This window comes from Mobula birostris, chromosome 15, assembly GCF_030028105.1.
Source record: "Mobula birostris isolate sMobBir1 chromosome 15, sMobBir1.hap1, whole genome shotgun sequence".
Classification (NCBI taxonomy): domain Eukaryota; kingdom Metazoa; phylum Chordata; class Chondrichthyes; order Myliobatiformes; family Myliobatidae; genus Mobula; species Mobula birostris.
Genome location: NC_092384.1, coordinates 19,105,995 through 19,126,692, shown reverse-complemented (window position 1 = coordinate 19,126,692; position 20,698 = coordinate 19,105,995). Strand labels below are relative to the sequence as shown.

Sequence of the window (20,698 nt, the reverse complement as noted above, 5' to 3'; positions counted from 1 at the left end):
TGGGTAAGGGTTAAGGAGAGTCAGCGGAGAAGGGCAGTTCAAGGCTGGGTAAGGGTTAAGGAGAGCCAGCGGAGAAAGACAGTTCAAGGCTGTATAAGGGTTAAGGAGAGTCTGTGGAGATGGACAGTTCAAGGCTGGGTAAGGGTTAAGGAGAGTCAGCGGAGATGGACAGTTCAAGGCTGGGTAAGGGTTATGGAGAGTCAGCGGAGAAGGACAGTTCAAGGCTGGGTGAGGGTTAAGGAGAGTCAGCGGGGAAGGGCAGTTCAAGGCTGGGTAAGAGTTAAGGAGAGTCAGAGGAGAAGGGCAGTTCAAGGCTGGGTAAGGGTTAAGGAGAGTCTGCGGAGAAGGGCAGTTCAAGGCTGGGTAAGGGTTAAGGAGGGTCAGCGGAGATGGACAGTTCAAGGCTGGGTAAGGGTTAAGGAGAGCCAGCGGAGAAAGACAGTTCAAGGCTGTATAAGGGTTAAGGAGAGTCTGTGGAGATGGACAGTTCAAGGCTGGGTAAGGGTTAAGGAGAGTCAGCGGAGATGGACAGTTCAAGGCTGGGTAAGGGTTATGGAGAGTCAGCGGAGAAGGACAGTTCAAGGCTGGGTGAGGGTTAACGAGAGTCAGTGGGGAAGGGCAGTTCAAGGCTGGGTAAGAGTTAAGGAGAGTCAGCGGAGAAGGGCAGTTCAAGGCTGGGTAAGGGTTAAGGAGAGTCTGCGGAGAAGGGCAGTTCAAGGCTGGGTAAGGGTTAAGTAGGGTCAGCGGGGAAGGGCAGTTCAAGGCTGGGTAAGGGTTAAGGAGAGTCTGCGGAGAAGGACAGTTCAAGGCTGGGTAAGAGTTAAGGAGAGTCAGAGGAGAAGGACAGTTCAAGGCTGGGTAAGGGTTAAGGAGAGTCTGCGGAGAAGGACAGTTCAAGGCTGGGTAAGGGTTATGGAGAGTCAGCAGAGAAGGGCAGTTCAAGGCTGGGTAAGGGTTAAGGAGAGTCAGCGGAGAAGGGCAGTTCAAGGCTGGGTAAGGGTTAAGGAGAGTCAGCGGAGAAGGGCAGTACAAGGCTGGGTAAGGGTTAAGGAGAGTCTGCGGAGAAGGACAGTTCAAGGCTGGGTAAGGGTTAAGGAGAGTCAGCGGAGAAGGACAGTTCAAGGCTGGGTAAGGGTTAAGGAGAGTCAGCGGAGATGGACAGTTCAAGGCTGGGTAAGGGTTAAGGAGAGTCAGCTGAGAAAGGCAGTACAAGGCTGGGTAAGGGTTAAGGAGAGTCAGCGGAGAAGGGCAGTTCAAGGCTGGGTAAGGGTTAAGGAGAGTCAGTGGAGAAGGACAGTTCAAGGCTGGGTAAGGGTTAAGGAGAGTCAGCGGAGATGGACAGTTCAAGGCTGGGTAAGGGTTAAGGAGAGTCAGCTGAGAAAGGCAGTACAAGGCTGGGTAAGGGTTAAGGAGAGTCAGCGGAGAAGGGCAGTTCAAGGCTGGGTAAGGGTTAAGGAGAGTCTGTGGAGATGGACAGTTCAAGGCTGGGTAAGGGTTATGGAGAGTCAGCGGAGAAGGACAGTTCAAGGCTGGGTAAGGGTTAAGGAGAGTCAGCGGGGAAGGGCAGTTCAAGGCTGGGTAAGGGTTAAGGAGAGTCAGTGGAGAAGGGCAGTTCAAGGCTGGGTAAGGGTTAAGGAGAGTCAGCGGAGATGGACAGTTCAAGGCCGGGTAAGGGTTAAGGAGAGTCAGCGGAGAAAGGCAGTACAAGGCTGGGTAAGGGTTAAGGAGAGTCAGCGGAGAAGGACAGTTCAAGGCTGGGTAAGGGTTAAGGAGAGTCAGCGGAGATGGACAGTTCAAGGCTGGGTAAGGGTTAAGGAGAGTCAGCTGAGAAAGGCAGTACAAGGCTGGGTAAGGGTTAAGGAGAGTCAGCGGAGAAGGGCAGTTCAAGGCTGGGTAAGGGTTAAGGAGAGTCAGTGGAGAAGGACAGTTCAAGGCTGGGTAAGGGTTAAGGAGAGTCAGCGGAGATGGACAGTTCAAGGCTGGGTAAGGGTTAAGGAGAGTCAGCTGAGAAAGGCAGTACAAGGCTGGGTAAGGGTTAAGGAGAGTCAGCGGAGAAGGGCAGTTCAAGGCTGGGTAAGGGTTAAGGAGAGTCTGTGGAGATGGACAGTTCAAGGCTGGGTAAGGGTTATGGAGAGTCAGCGGAGAAGGACAGTTCAAGGCTGGGTAAGGGTTAAGGAGAGTCAGCGGGGAAGGGCAGTTCAAGGCTGGGTAAGGGTTAAGGAGAGTCAGTGGAGAAGGGCAGTTCAAGGCTGGGTAAGGGTTAAGGAGAGTCAGCGGAGATGGACAGTTCAAGGCCGGGTAAGGGTTAAGGAGAGTCAGCGGAGAAAGGCAGTACAAGGCTGGGTAAGGGTTAAGGAGAGTCAGCGGAGAAGGACAGTTCAAGGCTGGGTAAGGGTTAAGGAGAGTCAGCGGAGAAGGGCAGTTCAAGGTTGGGTAAGGGTTAAGGAGCATCAGCGGAGAAGGGCAGTTCAAGGCTGGGTAAGGGTTAAGGAGAGTCAGCGGGGAAGGGCAGTTCAAGGCTGGGTAAGGGTTAAAGAGAGTCAGCGGAGATGGACAGTTCAAGGCTGGGTAAGGGTTAAGGAGAGTCAGCGGAGAAAGGCAGTACAAGGCTGGGTAAGGGTTAAGGAGAGTCAGTGGGGAAGGGCAGTTTAAGGCTGGGTAAGGGTTAAGGAGAGTCAGCGGAGAAGGGCAGTTCAAGGCTGGGTAAAGGTTAAGGAGAGTCAGCAGAGATGGACAGTTCAAGGCTGTGTAAGGGTTAAGGAGAGTCAGCGGAGAAGGGCAGTTCAAGGCTGGGTAAGGGTTAAGGAGAGTCTGCGGAGATGGACAGTTCAAGGCTGGGTAAGGGTTAAGGAGAGTCAGTGGAGAAGGACAGTTCAAGGCTGGGTAAGGGTTAAAGAGAGTCTGCGGAGAAGTGCAGTTCAAGGCTGGGTAAGGGTTAAGGAGAGTCAGCAGGAAAGGGCAGTTGAAGGCTGGGTAAGGGTTAAGGAGAGTCAGCGGAGATGGACAGTTCAAGGCTGGGTAAGGGTTAAGGAGAGTCAGCGGAGAAAGGCAGTTCAAGGCTGGGTAAGGGTTAAGGAGAGTCAGCGGAGAAGGGCAGTTCAAGGCTGGGTAAGGGTTAAGGAGAGTCTGCGGAGATGGACAGTTCAAGGCTGGGTAAGGGTTAAGGAGAGTCAGCGGAGAAGGACAGTTCAAGGCTGGGTAAGGGTTAAGGAGAGTCTGCGGAGAAGTGCAGTTCAAGACTGGGTAAGGGTTAAGGAGAGACTGTGGAGAAGGACAGTTCAAGGCTGGGTAAGGGTTAAGGAGAGTCAGCGGAGAAGGACAGTTCAAGGCTGTGTAAGGGTTAAGGAGAGTCAGCAGGAAAGGGCAGTTCAAGGCTGGGTAAGGGTTAAGGAGAGTCAGCGGAGATGGATAGTTCAAGGCTGGGTAAGGGTTAAGGAGAGTCAGCGGAGAAAGGCAGTTCAAGGCTGGGTAAGGGTTAAGGAGAGTCAGCAGAGAAGGGCAGTTCAAGGCTGGGTAAGGGTTAAGGAGAGTCTGCGGAGATGGACAGTTCAAGGCTGGGTAAGGGTTAAGGAGAGCTCTCATGACTGAACTAATAGCATTTAGACTTATGTTGGTGCAGTTTCACTGCTGTACACTGATCTAACCAGGGAGATATAGGCATGGATTTGAGACGATTTTGTAACAATTCAGCCTATTTTTTCAGCTGCCCTTATATTTAAAAACAAAACAAAAGTTTCTCAAGCCTACTCCCCCATCTGACCACTGACTACTGCTCCCCCATTTGACCGCTCTCCTGTCTGCTCCCCATAATCCTAGATGCACCTGTATATCAACCATATGCCTGTATGAGCTCTATCAAGGATTCTGAGAGAAGAAATTCCTCGCTATATCCACCTTTAACAGCTGGTCCATATTCTGCAAGAAGGGCCCCTTGTTCTTGATTCCTTTAGAAGTGGAAGCAACCTCTCTGTGCGGACCATATCAATCTTGTATGTCTTAATTAGACCCCTTCCTTCTGAACTGAAATGAACATAGGCCCACCCGATGAACCTCCCTCATAAGCCATCAATTTCTCCCAGGAATCAACCAACTGAATCCTCCTTGAATTGCCCCCTGTGTGTGGACATTTCTGCTTAAGTAAGTAGTCCAAATTTTTTGCACAGTACTCCAGATATCCAAATCAGAATCAATTTTACTTTCACTCGCATAGATTGTGAAAGTTGTTGTTATATGGCAGTGGCACAGTGCAAGACATAAATTACTATAAATTACAAGTAGTGCAAAAAGAAAGCAAAATTAGTGAGGTAGTATTCATGAGTTGGTCCATTGTCTATTCGGAAATCTGATCGCAGAATGGAAGAATCTGTTCCTAAAACATTGAGCATGTGTCTTCAGGTTCCCGTACCTCCTCACTGATGGCAGTAATAAGAAGAGGGCATGTCCTGGTCCTGAATGATGGATGCTGCCTTTTTGAAGCATCACCTTTTGAAGATGCGCTGAATGCTGGTGCCCATGACGGGGCTTGCTGAGCTTGCAGCCCTCTGCAGCTTTTTCTACCCTGTGCTGTGGCCCCTCCGCACCAGACAGTGATGCAGCCAGTTAGAATGCTTTTCACATTACATCTGAAGCAATTGCTAGAGTCTTTGGAGACATACAAAATCTCCTCAAACTCTTTATGAAATATAATTCATCTATGTATGCAAATATATACAATAACTGAGAGACTTTACTATAATTACAATCCATCTCCCTTGTAATACTGAGCAATCTAATTACTTACTGTACCTACATGTTAGTTTTCTGTGAAGGCACGAGGATTCCTCTGTATGGCAAAACTGTGCAGTCCCTCTCCGTGTAAGCAACGTTCCTTTCTTCCTGTCAAAGTGAGCAATTTCACATTTCCCCACATTATCCTCCATCTGCAGGCCTCAGTTAACCTATCTATATTCCCATAGCAAACCATTTCAATCCTCCTCTCAACTTCATTTTTAAGAGGTTTACTTCCATGACTTTTATTTTGCGTGTGGCTGCGTGCGTGCGAGTCTGTGCATGTGCGTGCATGCACGTCTGTGCGTGTGCGTGTGTGCATCCGTGATGATGTCTTTTTCGTGGCTTTAGAAGGCGCAGAGTGAGAGAGAGAGACTGTGTGGTGCGCCACTCCTCACACAGACATTTTCGCAGTATTTTTCCCTTTATTTTTACAAGGTCGAGTTGTGATCTCGACACTCAACCCAGCACGGATGGGAAGCGTACTCAGGGAGAGGACCCGACTGGTTTCGAACCCGGGAACCTCCGCTCCCGGGTCCGGTGCTGATGTCATTGCGCCACCAGCCGGCCCTACTTCCGTGACTTTTAACACACTACTTACATGGTTCTCAAATAAAAACACAACCACCATGTCCAGGATATACCGTACACTGGCCTGTGTGACACCTTTCCAGGTGCGCTCTCTTTCCAGGAATACCCGGGAATGGACACACCCCTTGAACTTATTTTCCTACCCTACCTACCTGGACCATAAGACCATAAGACATAGGAGCAGAATTAGGCCATTTGGCCCATCAATCTCTGCCATTCGATTACGGCTGATTTATCATCCCCCTCAACCCCGTTCTCCTGCCTTCTCCCCGTAACCTTTGACACTCTTTTAATCAAGAACCTATCAACCTACACTTTAAATATATCCAAAGTCATGGCCTGCACAGCTGTCTGGGGCAAGGAATTCCACAGATTCAGCACCCTCTGGTTAAAGAAATTTCTCCTTATCTCTGTTCTAAAGGGATGTCCTTGTATTTACTATCAGCACATTGGGCTGCAGTGCAGTCAGTGCTGTCACTTCCATTACTTACAGCGATTGTAGATAGTTAATGCTCCAGCAATGACACTCTAGCACCCCACTAGTTGCAGCAACTCTTTGTTTTCTATCGGTTAACCTTGCGTGATGACTTTATGTCACACCTTGCAGAATGTCTTCTGGGCATCCAAAATGGCATATTTGCTGCTGGTTTTATCCAGCATGCTCATTACATCCTCAAAGAACTCTAATAAATCCAATAAGCATTATTTTCCTTTCTTAAAACCAATTTGACTTTGCTTGTTCATGCTAAGATTTTCTAAGTACCTTTCAACATAATAGATTTCCCAATGACAGACGTTAGACAGACTGTCCTATAATATCCAGCTTTCTGACTCTGTCATTCCTTGAATGAGGAGATTACATTTGTGTTTTTATTTTAAATCCTCTGAGACCTTTCCTGGATCCGGAGAATGTTGGAAGCTCGCACACAATGTAGCCCCTTTACCCGCAGCCCCTTCCTTTTGTCAGCCCAAGATGCAAATCATCGGGCCCAACAGACTTGTCAGCCTTCACTCCACAAATAATTGTTTCTCCCATAAGTGGCATTGGTTTAACCTGAACCCTCCTTTTATGTCTCAACATCAGCCACTCTTACTGGGTGCTAATATTGTCCTTTACCATGAAACCGTTTGTTCAAAGTCTCTGCCATTTTCTTCACATTATTAATTCACAAGTCTCCATCACTGAGGCCAGCGGTTGTCTTAACAATTCTCTCCCTTTTTCCATACTTATGGAAATTATTACTTTTCTCATTTTTCCCACTGGATCTCATTAGTCTGTGTTTATCCTCCTATTCTCAGCATCTGTATTTTCTAATTTTTCCAAATCTCTGTTTTGCACTAATGTCTGAAACATTGTATGCCTTTTCTTTTAATTTTTTATCAACCACAACTCTCTTGGCTTGAATTACCCTTCTCCAAAAGTCTTTATTTGCTTCACTGACAAGTATGGAATACTGTAGCAGACATCCCACCTCTCCCAGAAGTTCCAGGAGTCCCCCGCATATTAATGGTGGCTCCCTGATGCCCGTAAATTATATACAATGTCCCGGAAATTGATTTTTTTGAGAGCGAGCGCGAGAGAACGCGTGAGAAAGAGCAAGAGAGCAAGCGCGAGACAGCGAGCGCGAGTGAGAGAGCGCGCGAGAGCGAGAGCAAGAAAGCAAGTGCGAGAGAGCGAGAGAAAGAGTGAGAGAGAGAGCAAGAGCAAGAGCGAGAAAGCAAGCATGAGAGAGAGTGAGAGAGCGAGAGCGAGAAAGCAAACACGAGAGAGCGAGAGAGAGAGAGAGAGTGAGAGAGCGAGAGCAAGAGCAGGAAAGCAAGCGCGAGAGAGTGAGAGAGAGAGCGAGAGCAAGAGCGAGAAAGAAAGCGCGCGTGCGAGAGACAGCAAGAGCAAGAAAGCAAGCACGAGTGAGAGAGCACACATGCGAGAGAGAAAAAGAGAGAGAGAGAGAGAGAGAAAGCAAGAGCAAGAGCAAGAGCATTCCAAAAAAAGAAAATATGAAACGTACGTCACCCCAGACTACACTAAAGTGTACCCCTGCCTAATAGGGGTCAAAATAATGACAGTGTTGCTCGCTGCACTGTTTGCGACAATGACTTTTCTATTTCCCATGGTGGGTTAAGACTGTAAAAGACATGTTGAGGTGAGTTTAACAGATGTCATTTGTTCATTAGCATAACTAATGTTATTTAAACTAGCTGGCTAGCTGCTAAGGAGCTACTCTATTGCAGACATCCCACCTCTCCCGGAAGTTCCGGGAGTCTCCCGCAAATTGATGCTGCTTCCTCCCTGAAATGAGTTTTTGCAGGGTGGGATGTCTGCTATAGTTCCTTAAATATCTGCCTCTGCTTCATGTTTTAAACTGGATTATTGCTTATAATGGAGGGATTTGAGCTCAAACCAGTACCTTATTGCATCTCACAGTGCTCTGTACAGAACCAGTTCACTCAGAGACTGAACAGGTGTACACCCAGGACAGTGGAGGTGTCGGACCAGTCAACTGTTCTCTGGAGGTGGAAGGCCTCACACAAGGCCTGGTGTTTCAGGCTGTTTTTCATTCCCCAGGGTTATCTTTGCAGCTCAGAAGACTTTCCATTTCATTAAGTGATTTATTTTAAGAAATGATTGCGTCATTTTCTGAGTGACGGTTTGGGTACCTGCACGTTGCAGATGATACCACTCATGGGAGAGAGATTTTTGTTAATTAGCCTCTGCAGGCGCAGTCAGACTGCAGAATTTTAGTTAACCTTTTAAAGCATTGCCCATGATTTAATATAAAATATCAATATTTACATTTTAAAACAAAACTACATTTTTTCCCGATATAAAAAGTAAATTTAATTTGCACAAACCAGTTCAGCATATTTACCAACTCAGTTTGTAACACGGCTCTAATAGATTATTAAAAACTAGACATTATGTGCCCAGACACAGAATGTAGTTTTCTCTGCTTCTTCTAGTTCCTTCAAATCTGAACCTACCCTCTCCTAAAATTGAAAATTGAAAAATTGAAATATCTTTCAGTTTGCAACTCTCATACTCAATGCTATAAAACAACAAATAAAATAAATAAACAATAAATAAAATCAAGTAACCAGCCAGTACAAGCAATGTCCCTCAGAACTAATACTCAACACCTTTTTTAAGCAGCCTAAACTTGTGGCTGTCACCTGCTCATCAACTTGTAGTTAGTGCACAGTTCTTGAAGCACATGCAAAACCCATTCTGGTCTTCTGATTAATACTCACAAGCTTGTAACTGGATAACACTGTCTTTGGCATTGTAGCTGGCCCACAGTGCACAGTGCTATTGAACTGGGATGGTGATATTTACTCCTGTGTACCGTTATTTCAGGATAGATTCTGATGAATGGCTGTGTGGTGCATCCTTCAGTTTACCTCAGGGTTATTTTCTTGCATTATTCAAGTGTGGAAAGGACTTCCGCCTTTGTGGATTACACGTAGGAAGGAAGAGAAAGCCCAATGTACAGTAGCTTGTGAATTGTTTTCTCAGTATCCGGGTTGGAGTGCGGTGCATTGTGACGATCCAGTTGCCCAGAGGTCTCGCAGTCATGTTCTGGCTTGTGTTAACTTCCATTGTGACACTTTACCACTCTGAATATACAGTTCATAGCTGCTCTATCTGCCTCATCCTTCTGGTAAATATGCCACTAGCTTCCAGGATACTAATTTTCTCCCTTGTATTTCCCCACTGGAGCAAAATATTCCGAAAAAAACTATTCTGCCACCTTTCCTTGTGCTGTACGTGCTCCTCACGCAGTGAAACACAAGAGCACCAGCCTCCACCTCGGCCTTCTACTCAGTAAGAACTCAGAGTTCAAAGTACATACTGCTCTGAGATTCATTTTCTTGCAGGCATTCACAATAGAACAAAGACTCAATTGAAAACCAGATGCAAAGGCTGACAAACAACCAATGTACAAAAGAAGACAACCTGTGCAAATAGAAAAAAGACTAATAATAATCCTGGTAAATAAATAAAACTGAGGACACAGATTAGTGAGTCCATGGGTTATGAAATCAGTTCAGAGTTGAGGTGAGTGAAGTTATCCACTCTGGTTCAGGAGCCTGGTGGTTAGAGGATGATAACTGTTCCCGAACCTGGAGGGGTGGGAACGAAGGTTCCTGTACCTCCTTCCCAGTGGCAACATCGAGAAGAGAGCTTGGCCTGGATGGTGGCGTCCTGGATGATGAATGCTACTTTCTAGTGGCAGTGCTCCTTGTAAATGTGCTCAGTGGTGAGGAGGGATTTTCCTGCAATGGGACGGGGCTGTATCCATTGTTTTCTGTGGTGACCTCAACAAAAGTCTCCTAAAATCTCCAACTGGTGAAGAGACATTGGTTTGGTGAAAAGAAATAAAGTTAGAATGAAGAGTTCAGTGACAGGACACCCCACCCATCTGAGCCGTACAGCGGCTGATGTTTTCACACAAGCCTCGCCCATCCCTCTTCTGTCAACACGTTCAGCACTAGTTTCCACTTAATATGCCTTTCGTAATTATCTCAGCCATCCTGTATCCTTCCAAATTACAACCATATTTCTCCTGCATAGGGCCATATTTGGATCCCCCCACGTCCACATCCATATATTTTCTGTGTTCCTATCAAACCGGAGGTATTCCCCCAAGAATTGGCTACAACTATGAAATTCTTAGAAGTGAGGTCAGCCACTGAACCCAATTCTAAGATTAATAAGTCATCCCTAGTATGACAAGTTGGACTCTTGACCTCACAGTCTATGATCTTGCACTTTATTTTTTACCTGCACTGCACTTTCTCTGTAGCTGTTACACTTTATTCTGCATTGCTACAGCTTTACCTCATTCAGTGTAATGACTTGATCTGTGTGAACAGCCTTCACTCTATTTCAGTACATCTGGCAATGATAACCCAATTGCTGTTTCACAGGCTGTTTGATGTGGGAGGTCAAAGATCAGAAAGAAAGAAGTGGATCCACTGCTTTGAAGATGTGACAGCAATTATCTTCTGCGTGGCACTGAGTGGCTACGACCAGGTGCTTCATGAGGATGAGACCACGGTGAGTAGGTCCAGGGAAGCGAGGCAGCCTGGCAGGTGATGGGGTGCGTGTGTGCATTGCCATCGGGCAGCGCAGAGTACCCGCTGAAGGGCAGAATCATGGTTTCACTACTGTGTGTGTGTGTGTGTGTGTGTGCGCGCGCGTGTGTGTGTGTGCGTGTATCTTCTGTGCACTAATATTCCCCAGTTGTTATGTGATTAAAATTGTGGGAGTGAAGCGACAATTAATTCTGCCTTTTCACATAGAGAATCAGAGGACTCTGTTGGAGAGACTGAACAGAAGGGAGGGTGAAATAGTGGTTTACCAGCTGTTTTGCAGAAGTATTGAACTCTAACTTGCATTGTATGCATTTATTTTTAAAGTGGTGTGAATTCCTGTGAGAGATGGATTGCTGCCTCTGCTGATGTCTGTGAGATACTGAGTAGACATAATGGTTCATCTTGTGTTTTTATTTTTATCCGTTACTCAGGAATGTGCTGCCTCAGCTTCCACACCCTCTTCCCAGGTTAAACTTGTTATTCTTCATTATCCATTCAAAGGAAAAATTACTTGTTTCATGACATACTGCAGACCAGTATTTTCTCTTGAAGCATTTTTGATGTAATGAAAATGGCAAGAAAACAATTAACTTTATATTAAGTAATTTCAAAAACAGAGCTTAAAGTAGAAACAGTTTTGCTTAGTGGTGTAAGCATTTAACTAAATGGCTTTTTCTCCTTTTATAATCCCGTTCCAGGGTCCTGTCCTCTAACCAATCTAACCATGCCTTTACTAATTCAAAAGGAAATGTCTTCCTGGAAAAATATTGTATTATGTTAAATACATATGCAGGCTTTCTATGGCAACATATTCCAGTTGATGCAGGGGTGTATAGGTAGGACTGAGAAGTGGATTGTTCTACTGCAACCTCTTACCACCACTATTTCTCTCCTCTGCCTCGTGCACAATGAGCTGGTTAAAGGAGCTGTCAGACAGCAGTTTTTCTACCAAGACCTCGACGGTAGAGCTGCTGACAATCACAACAACAGTGAAGGTCGCGGAAGGCTGTAGCAGTGAGGGGTCCCCAGTCGTCTTGCATTCCATTCCACCGGGACACTGACCCCGAACAGTCAAAGATGAAGTGGTGCATCAGCCTCCCCATGTTAAACAAAGTAACACACAGCTCTTCTCCGTTAAGGAAATCCAGTCTGACATCCCAGGTTAAGTCTTACGGTGATCAAGATGTGGTGAAGGGGGCAGGGTTGTGAAGTCTGAAGGCCCGTCAGAACTTGTGGATCCTGGATCTGCCACCAGTAGGAGAGCACCGTGCTCGACTGCAGTGATTGCACTGCTAGTAGTTTGATTCCTGGGTGAAAGTGCGCATTTCACTGAGCATGTTTTATAATATCCCTTCATCTAAAATTAATCAAAAGCTGGAGGTGGTCTGTATTGATGTGTTCACTGCTGTTACCCACCGGCATGTTGTTCTATTCTGAGCAGGTCGGCTGCTGCCGGATACCTGACACATGATCTGCCCTCAAATGGTACTCTACAATGAGATTCTGATGCATTGTAGAGTTTCCCCTGCAGAACACCGGATGCAATTGCATTTTGCCATAACCTGTCCTATGAATTTTGATACAAGCCCAAGAGATCTAGCAATTTTCAACTTTCTTACTAACAGCCTATGATTCCATTGATACTGTTACTTAGCTGTTTGGCTCCACCAACATGTCATCTGGCATTCCCGAGCACGAGGAGAGATGGTCCTCGAACCTGTCTTTTTCTCCCATGTGCTGAATATAATCACCACCTCAGGCCAGACTTTCAAGATTCAACATTCAACATTCAGACTTTTGCATCGAAACAACAGTGAATTGTGTTGTTTGCATTAACAACCAACACACCCGAGAATGTGTTGGGGGCAGCCCACAAGTGTCGCCACACATTCCAGCATCAACATAGCATGCCCACAATGCTTGGGAGAACAATGCAGAGCACAACAAAGCAGAACAAAACATGCAACAACACAAAACTAGCCCTCTTCCCCCTCTTCCTCCCTCCCACCCACCCAGACACATACACAGTCCTCCAACCTCTTCCACCTTAATGGACAATCTAATTGGCAATGATAAGTTGAAGGAATCACTTGGTGCTATAATGTGGTGGCCTCAGCGATCCTTGGATTCTTGCAGCTTTTCAGAAGAATTTATGTAACGATGAAGGGTTCTCGTCACCACAGAAGCCATAGTTACTGGTAACAATATTCCTTCACTAACTCTTAAAATTAGTATTTAATTCAACACAGCTGTTATTGGGAAAATAGAAGTGATGGGATCGTGTTGAGAGTATAGTATTCTGGGGAATTTATCACAATGATTTTCATTAACCAAGTATAGCTGTGCTGAAGCAAAACCAGCAATATTTTAGTTCAAGTCGGTTGCCAAGTAACAATTATTCCCTGCTGCAGGATAGTGTGCAAGTGGAGGAAACATTCAAAGAAGGTAGTTAAGTAGAGTTCATTTGTTTTTCACAAAGGGATCAGAATCTGAGGAAGGACATTAAGTCTTATTAATAGGGTTGGTTGTTCTTTCAGGCTTATTATCACTGACTATCTTGTGAAATCGTTGCAGAGCAGCGCAAAATAAAAATCTATAAATTACACAATAAGTACACAGTTCAAATAGAAGAAATAAGGAAGTCGTGTTCATGGGTTCTTGGTCTGTGCAGAAATCTGGTGGCAGAGCATAGAACATAGAAGACCTCAGCACAGTACAAGCCCTTAGGCCCATGATGTGCTGACCTTTTGACATACTGCTCCTGAATAAAGAATTATTTAGGAACAGCAGTTCTTAAATAGTAAATTGTGGGTGTCCAGTATCTTGCACTTGCTCTCTGCTGGTAGTAACACAAAGAAGGCATGTCCCAGATCAGATGGTGAAGGTCTTTAATGATGACATTGCCTTTTGAAGATGTCCTTCATGTTGGGGAGGGTTGAACCCATGATGGGATGAGCTGAATCTACAGCCTCTTGTGATCCTGTGCAGTGGAGGTTCCATACTAGATTGTGATCCAACTAGTAAGAATGCTCTCCACCATACAGCTGTAGAGATCTGCAAGAGTCTTTGGTGCCATACCAAATCTCCTCAAACTCCTATTGAAGTAGAGCTGCTGCCATGCCTTCTTCATGATTGAGTCAATATGTTGGGCCCATGATAGATATTGACACCCAGAAACGTGAAGCTGCTCACCTTTCCACTGCTGGCTTCTCAGTGAGGACTGCGACTGAATCTTAGATGATGCGATTGAGATGGAGATGTGGGCTGAATTGTGCTTACTGTAGCCAGGAATTCTGCAGGGAACCACCAGGAATCAGCCTTCTGCACTGAAGAAAGTTCTGAACTTACCAAGACTTACTGAGTGACATATGTCACTGCATTCCAGCATATTACATGGGTGCATCAGCACTCACATCTCACACTTGGCATAGAATAGGAAGCTTCATTCGTTTGAATGGAGATGCTTAGCCTGCAGAAAAGAAATAAAGTGATATTTTTTAAGGACGAGAGATTCTACAGATGCTGGAAATCCAGAGCACCCATACAAGATGCTGGAGGATCTTTTTAAGGTTATTAAGATTCAAAGCTCACATGACCTTGGAACTTAGATCCAAAACCAGAGGTTCAGAGATGTCCATCCAGTCATGGTGAATGTCAGCTATTTGTAAATCTATTTTAATCTAGTTAAAAGCCCTCAAGTAATTTTGTGTATTTTATTTGATGCTGAATCAGTTTTTTTATCATTGACATACAGTATGTCATTCTTTCTTCTCTAGCCCTTGATCTTTCCCACCCACCCAGCTTCACCTATCACCTTCCAGCAAGCCATTTTCCCCAAACTCATTATTTAATTCAGGCATCTTACCCCCTCACCCCACCACCACCACCACCACCCGATCCCTTTCAGTCCTGAAGAAAAGTCTTGATCCAAAATGTTTACTCTTCACAGGTGCCCACTGACCTGCTGAGATTCTCCAGTATTTTGTGTGTGTCATGAAATGTTTTGCAATATAGTGCAAGACATTGAATTCTATTACCTGCAAAATAAATAAATAGTTCTAAAGACGAATACTGAGGTAGTGTTCATGGATTCATGGACCATTCAGAAATCTGATGGTGGAGGAGAGGAAGCTGTTCTTAAAATATTGAGTGTGGATCTTCAGGCTTCTGTACCTCCGCCCTGATGGTAGTAATGCAAATACAGTATGTCCCCTATTGTGTATTTAAAATTTAAGTAACATTTCAGTAATATTGTGAATATGTTGCTTGATTAAGCATTATTTACATAATGCCTTGTGGGTTATATGTAAAGTACATAAATGGCATTCGTTATCACGCCACCATGCGACACATGCACGCCTCTCTTAAGGTAAAAAAAACAAACTAAGACTCACTTTTCTTGAATCCCTTGTTTTTCTTCCAATTAGTTTTATGTTTTGGAGTTACAAAATGCAACAGTGGCACCAAAGAAGTTTTAAATGAACCCAAGACCTGTTGAAGCGTTGTGATACGTTTGAGTTTTTAAAAGCACAGCGAGAAATGGTTGAGTTTTTTTTTAAACTGCAGCACATTTTTTTTTCTTTAGAGATGCACATTTATTTCACAAAAGGAAAGACGACTGAGTAAAACAAGGCAGACAATGGAAGAATTCACGGGTTCATTAACAGTGAGCATCGGGTGATAATAATAATATTTTTTAAAAAGCAGAAAGAGCTGGTTGCAAAGGAAAGATCAACATGTTTGATTGCACAAGAGATAACTGGAATATGTATACTGAGCTAATTGAGCAGTATTTTAAAGCAAATGGAAGAGCCAATGAAAAACAAGTACCAGTTTTGCTGAGTGCATTGAAGTTAAAGGCAAACAGTTTGTTCTGAAGTTTAACTGCTCGAACCAAACTAAGTTTTGCCGATACCATGAAAGTATGCAGGAACATTTAGAGCTAAAACCATTATTGTTTGCAGAATGCTTTAGATTTCATAAGCAGAATCAAAAGGAAGATAAGTCCATTTCAGTATATGTGGCTGAATTGAAGAAGTTGTCAGAGCATTGTCAGTTCAGTAATAGGCTTAATGATGCACATAGAGATCATTTATTTTGTGGAATCTCACAAGAAAGCATTCAAAATGGCTCCTAGCTGCAGTAAATCTCACATTTAAAAGTGCAGTTGAAATAGCTATAGCAATGGAAACACGAAATGGAGACGAAATTGAGTTGCAGTCAGGAATGAAAGTGAACATGAAGAAAACTGCAGTATCTAAACATAAACTGGCCCAGCCAAACAAATTGTGCTGTTGTGGCAGGGGCTCACGTGCATCAGAACAATGCAGGTTTAAAAGTGAAACTTGCAGAAACTGCAACAAGGTAGGACACATACAAAGAGCATGTCAGGCAGACAAAAATAAGTGGAATGCACAGGGAAGAGAAAAAGCTAAAAAGTCAAGTTGCAGTTTCAGAAAGAGCACTAATCTGCATGTGTTGGTGAAAGATATGATAATGATGAGAGTGACACAGGAGCGGGTAGCCTTGAGATTTACCATCTAAAAACTAACAACAGACAAGCAATATTGCTTACAACAGAAGTGAATGGCAAATTAATTAAAATGGAATTAGACACTAGCTTAGCTGTTTCAGTCATCCTACTAAATGAGATTGAGCAGCATTTCAAAGATACTAAACTGAAGCCCACAGATATCTAACTAAGAAGTTATACTGGAAAAAAGATAACTTGTGTCAGAATGTCATTTGTAACAGTGAAATACAGCAACCAACAAGCCACATTGAACTTGTGTGTGGTAAAACAGGAGGGCCAGCACTGTGGGGACATGAGTGGCTGAGACAACTACACTTGACTGGAGATCTATCCACCATTTACATGGCACATCCTCTACAATAGAGTCAACTGAAAGTGAATTAAGAAAGATACTGGATGATGCCGCAGCTGTCTCCATACTGTACACCATCAACCGTTGCCCAACAGAGGGCAAGCAGGTGTTGGTACCAACTTCTGTGCCTCTGGTTGGAAGGCATATTAGTCCAAGGAAGGACCATGCTGCTAAGAGGAATCGTGAAAGTGACAAAATTAATGGTCCGACAACAAATGTTTTTGTAGGCAACATATTTACCATATTTGAGAAAACTTCTAACATGTTAATCAGGCAGTTACTTGGAAAATGTGGCGTGGTTTTAAGCTGGAAGAGAGTTCAAGGAGCTTCTGGAAAGTTGCAAGCATTTGGGTTTTGTGAATATAAAGATCCAGAATCTACTCTGTGTGCATTAGGGTCACTGCATGAACTTCAAGTGGACGATGTAGGGGGTATGCATGGTATTGTGTATGAGGAAACCAAGAGGACAGATCAGATCATAAAGGGAGCAATAGAAGGATTAATAAGAGAATATTCCTGTGGACTAAATGCATCTTCTCAAGATCAAGATGCACACCCTAGAAAGAAGAAAAAGCAAAAGAAAAAGAAAGAGAAGTTGAAAAGGAGAGAAAAACATGAGTAAGAAAGACAAAGGTGTGAAAGAAAGAAAGAACATGAGAAAGGAAAAGAGCAGGATATATAGAGAGAAAGAAGCCAGGATCGGGAGAGAAGTAGATCCAGAGAGAGAAAAGCCCAGATAGCTACCTAGAGCTGTCAGAACCAGTTCCTGCAATCCCACAGGAATCTCCTACAACCACCACAGACGAGGCCTCAATACCTGAGATGGTTTCACAGCCATTGGTCCCACCTGCCAAGCAGAGTGATCCTCTTTGTCAGGAAAGATGCTATCCCACAAGAGTAAAAAAGCCTCTGGAGCAATTAAATCTGCGGACCTGAATGGGTCAATTTGCAATTTACTATGCTGTGGATGTCTATATAGTACTTGTATTATATAGTATACTCATATAAGTTGAGATGCACTCTATATTGAATTGCAGTTGATACCTAAGAAGGAAGGAGTGTTGTGTATTGGTTATTTCATTAGTATTTGAGTAATATTGTAAACTATTGTTTGATTCAGCATTCTTTGTTGTTTATGTAATGCATTGCAGGTTATATATAAAAGTACGTAAATGGCATACATCATCACACCACCATGTGATGGTGCATGCCTCACTTAAAGTTAAAAAAAACTAACTAAGACTTGCATTCCTTGATTCCCTTGTTTTTCTTCCAATTAGTTTTTATGTTTTGGAGTTACAGAACATTACATTCCAGATGGTGAGGGTCTTTATGATGGATGCCACTTTCCTGATGGTGTTGCTTTCTTGAAGATGTCCTCAATGACGTTTATTTATTTGACTGTTTGTATATTAATAAACCTATTTTTATATTATTTACATACATTTTTATAGTTTATAAATGTTGCTGATTGTCAGAGACATTTAGAAACTGTTAAATTCCCTGACGACTTTGACGGAAGACAAAGTCGAGCACAGCTTTACCTTCTGTCTGGGGTGTTCTGGGGCAGGCACTCAGCAGTGTACCTGTCTCCTGAGACCCTTCTCACAATGGGACCTCTCCAACCACCTCCAGGATCCAGAGGCCCAGCGATATTCCGCCAGTGGATCAGTCCCAATTAAGTACAGTTGTGGAGACAATGGCCAGTAAAGCCCTGAGTAGTGGTCTGTGTCCAGCGGGATGTGGCCTATTGATCTCTCTACCTTCTACATAGAGCAACTTGATCATCTAGGACATTTCTATTGAATAGCAAGGAGGAGGCATTTCCCCCAATTTCACATTCACGCAAGTTCTGATGGACAGAAATCCAAAAGCTTATTATACCTGGGCATTGAACAGGTGTAACAATGTCTTTAATAGAAACAATGTGTTACTTTGATGGATGGGTTGGTTTGCAACAAAATTTGAAATGTAAGTATAGATGGATCTGACAGTATTTGAAAAGATTTGATGTACTGACTTCATAATGCATCAAGGTGCAGCCAGACTACATCCAGAGGGGTAGTATTCATTTGCAAAATAGCCCCCTTAAGCAGAATCAGAGTCAGAATCAAGTTCAATATCAGTGACATAAATTGTGAAATTTGTTGTTTTGCGGCAGCAGTAGTCTTTTTTTTATTTATAAATGACAATAAGAAATATATATATTTGAAGTTAAAGAATACACACACACACACACACACACACACATATACAGTATATAAATTAAGAAAGGCAAAATAATGAGTTTGTGTTCAGGGGTTGGTTCATTGCCTGTTCAGAAAGCTGATGGCAGAGGAGAAGAAATTGTTCCTAAAACGATTTACATATTGAACTGAATGTTAAATTGCCACAAAACCAACATGCAGCACGTCTCTAATTGGGATCACAACATGAATATAGAGCGCGCTAACAGATAAACACTACAGAGTAGAGATCCTTCATCAGAACAGTGTGATTGTAGTATATTCCTGCAATATATAATTCCTACCGGTGAAGTTTCAGCGTTGCTAATGATGGGGTGGGGTATGTTCAGACAAAGTTTATCTTTGTCTATGACACTGATTGTTTGTATTCGCACTCTCAGCTTGGGCCTGGAGAAAAGAATTCATATGATCATTTCTGCAACTATGTGTCCTTCAAATCCTACCTCTTCTGAATTTTCAATTCAATTGGATGTGAGATGGGTGGGGGCTGTAGCAGGGGATTTCGGCTTCATCTCCCTTAAAGGGAATGTGTTGATGGGTACAATGACAAGTAGGTACAAGTGCAAAATGGATTTTTGCACCGTGTGCAATGACCACAGCACGTCAACACAGTGAAGTAAACACTGTGGAATCATTATGTTCATCGGTGAGTAATATGTAATCAAACCATCGAACTTGTATAAACATTCAATAGCTTCTGCCTAAATTGCACTTGATTCACCTGTGGGGCGCGCTGTATTGTTTTGGATTGCACTGAGACTTTTCAGTGAGCTGTCCGTGTGCCCTGTGACCATCCCATGACTCTGGGTGTGCTTCGTCCTCCTTTCTGTCTGCTCTCTGGGATCACGTCCTGGGTGAAATGAGGTGGCCCGGCAGTTCCAGCCCCACGCTTCAGCCTCTTGACACCGTCCCATCTCCGGCTGACTGTTGCAAACAAAATGCTAATAATGAGATTTTGAGAGACCAAACCAAGTTGGCAGGTATGAAACTTCTCTTGACCAAGAATTGAAAGCAGCAGTGTGACCTCTGACCTGGATTTCAGTGGGAACTCTTTCCCCCACTTTGTCCTGAATGGAAAGCTTGCAGACCTTCACTAAAATTGGTCATTTATTTTGCTTTTTTGCTTATAAATCATATGTTTTTTTTAAATCAGTAATTTACATTCTGGCAATAGTCTTTGTGAGCTGATGTGGCAGTCAGAGTCACCTCATAAAAATCTTTATTTCCTTCTCTCTGGCTCATCGTAACCAACATTTAAATCTTTACGACGACAAAGTCTCAGAGGTCGGGAAGAGGTTCACCACTGGCTGTTTTCAAGTCTGAATTAATTCGAGGATCTCTTGACATCCTGGGTTAATGTGTCCAGTTAATGTATGCCGCTGCACTCTGGTTGCAAGTTTCTGCATGGATTCTGAACCTAGAGATAGAGCAAAGCAGCAAGCCTTTGGCTGTAGTTCCCCAGTACATGCATGGTGCATGAATTATACCATTTATAATTAAATGAAGTAAAAAAGGAGCAGGTATAACATTGTATTGTAAAATTTCAAAGTAGCTTTGACCTACTGTAATTAACCTGCATTTAATATGTAAATAGTACAATTATAACTTTGCTGAGCTGCCAAGATAGAGATGTTGTGTTTCGCTCCAAGCATTTGGTATAACCATAGGTGATTCTTTCTATTGCAGAATCGCATGCATGAGTCATTGAAGTTATTCGACAGTATTTGTAACAACAAATGGTTTACAGACACTTCAATCATCCTTTTTCTCAACAAGAAGGACATATTTGAGGAAAAAATTAAGAAATCTCCATTAACTATCTGCTTCCCGGAATACACAGGTAACAAATTCACAGCCATATCTCTAAGAGGTGGAGCAGAGAGCAGTACATAATTAATTAAAATTCTTAGCTAATTTGTTTGAAGTTATTTCAATTGAATTTATGTTCTTTCAATGATGGCAGGAAAACATGTCATAATCTCCATGTTCAAAAAATGAGCCAAATGTTGTTGGCATTTGACCAAGTGTGAGGTGTCTAAAATAACCAGTGTTCAGGGCAGTGTAGAGCACCGGGTAGTGCAGCTCCCTCACAGCTCCTGATCAGTGGTTCTG

General features: G+C 43.6%; 1 protein-coding gene across 2 annotated transcripts in view; it reads left to right on the top strand.

Moving 5' to 3' along the window:
- The window catches only part of gnao1a (guanine nucleotide binding protein (G protein), alpha activating activity polypeptide O, a), a 302,144-nt gene that overhangs the window by 260,076 nt on the left and 21,370 nt on the right, over window positions 1-20,698 (top strand). The window contains exons 6-7 of one of the 2 annotated variants that reach the window (XM_072279400.1): window positions 10,288-10,417; window positions 20,273-20,426. In XM_072279400.1, the coding sequence (XP_072135501.1) occupies window positions 10,288-10,417; window positions 20,273-20,426 (284 nt within the window). The remainder of the gene's footprint in view (window positions 1-10,287; window positions 10,418-20,272; window positions 20,427-20,698) is intronic. The other variant, XM_072279401.1, reaches the window with a different exon arrangement.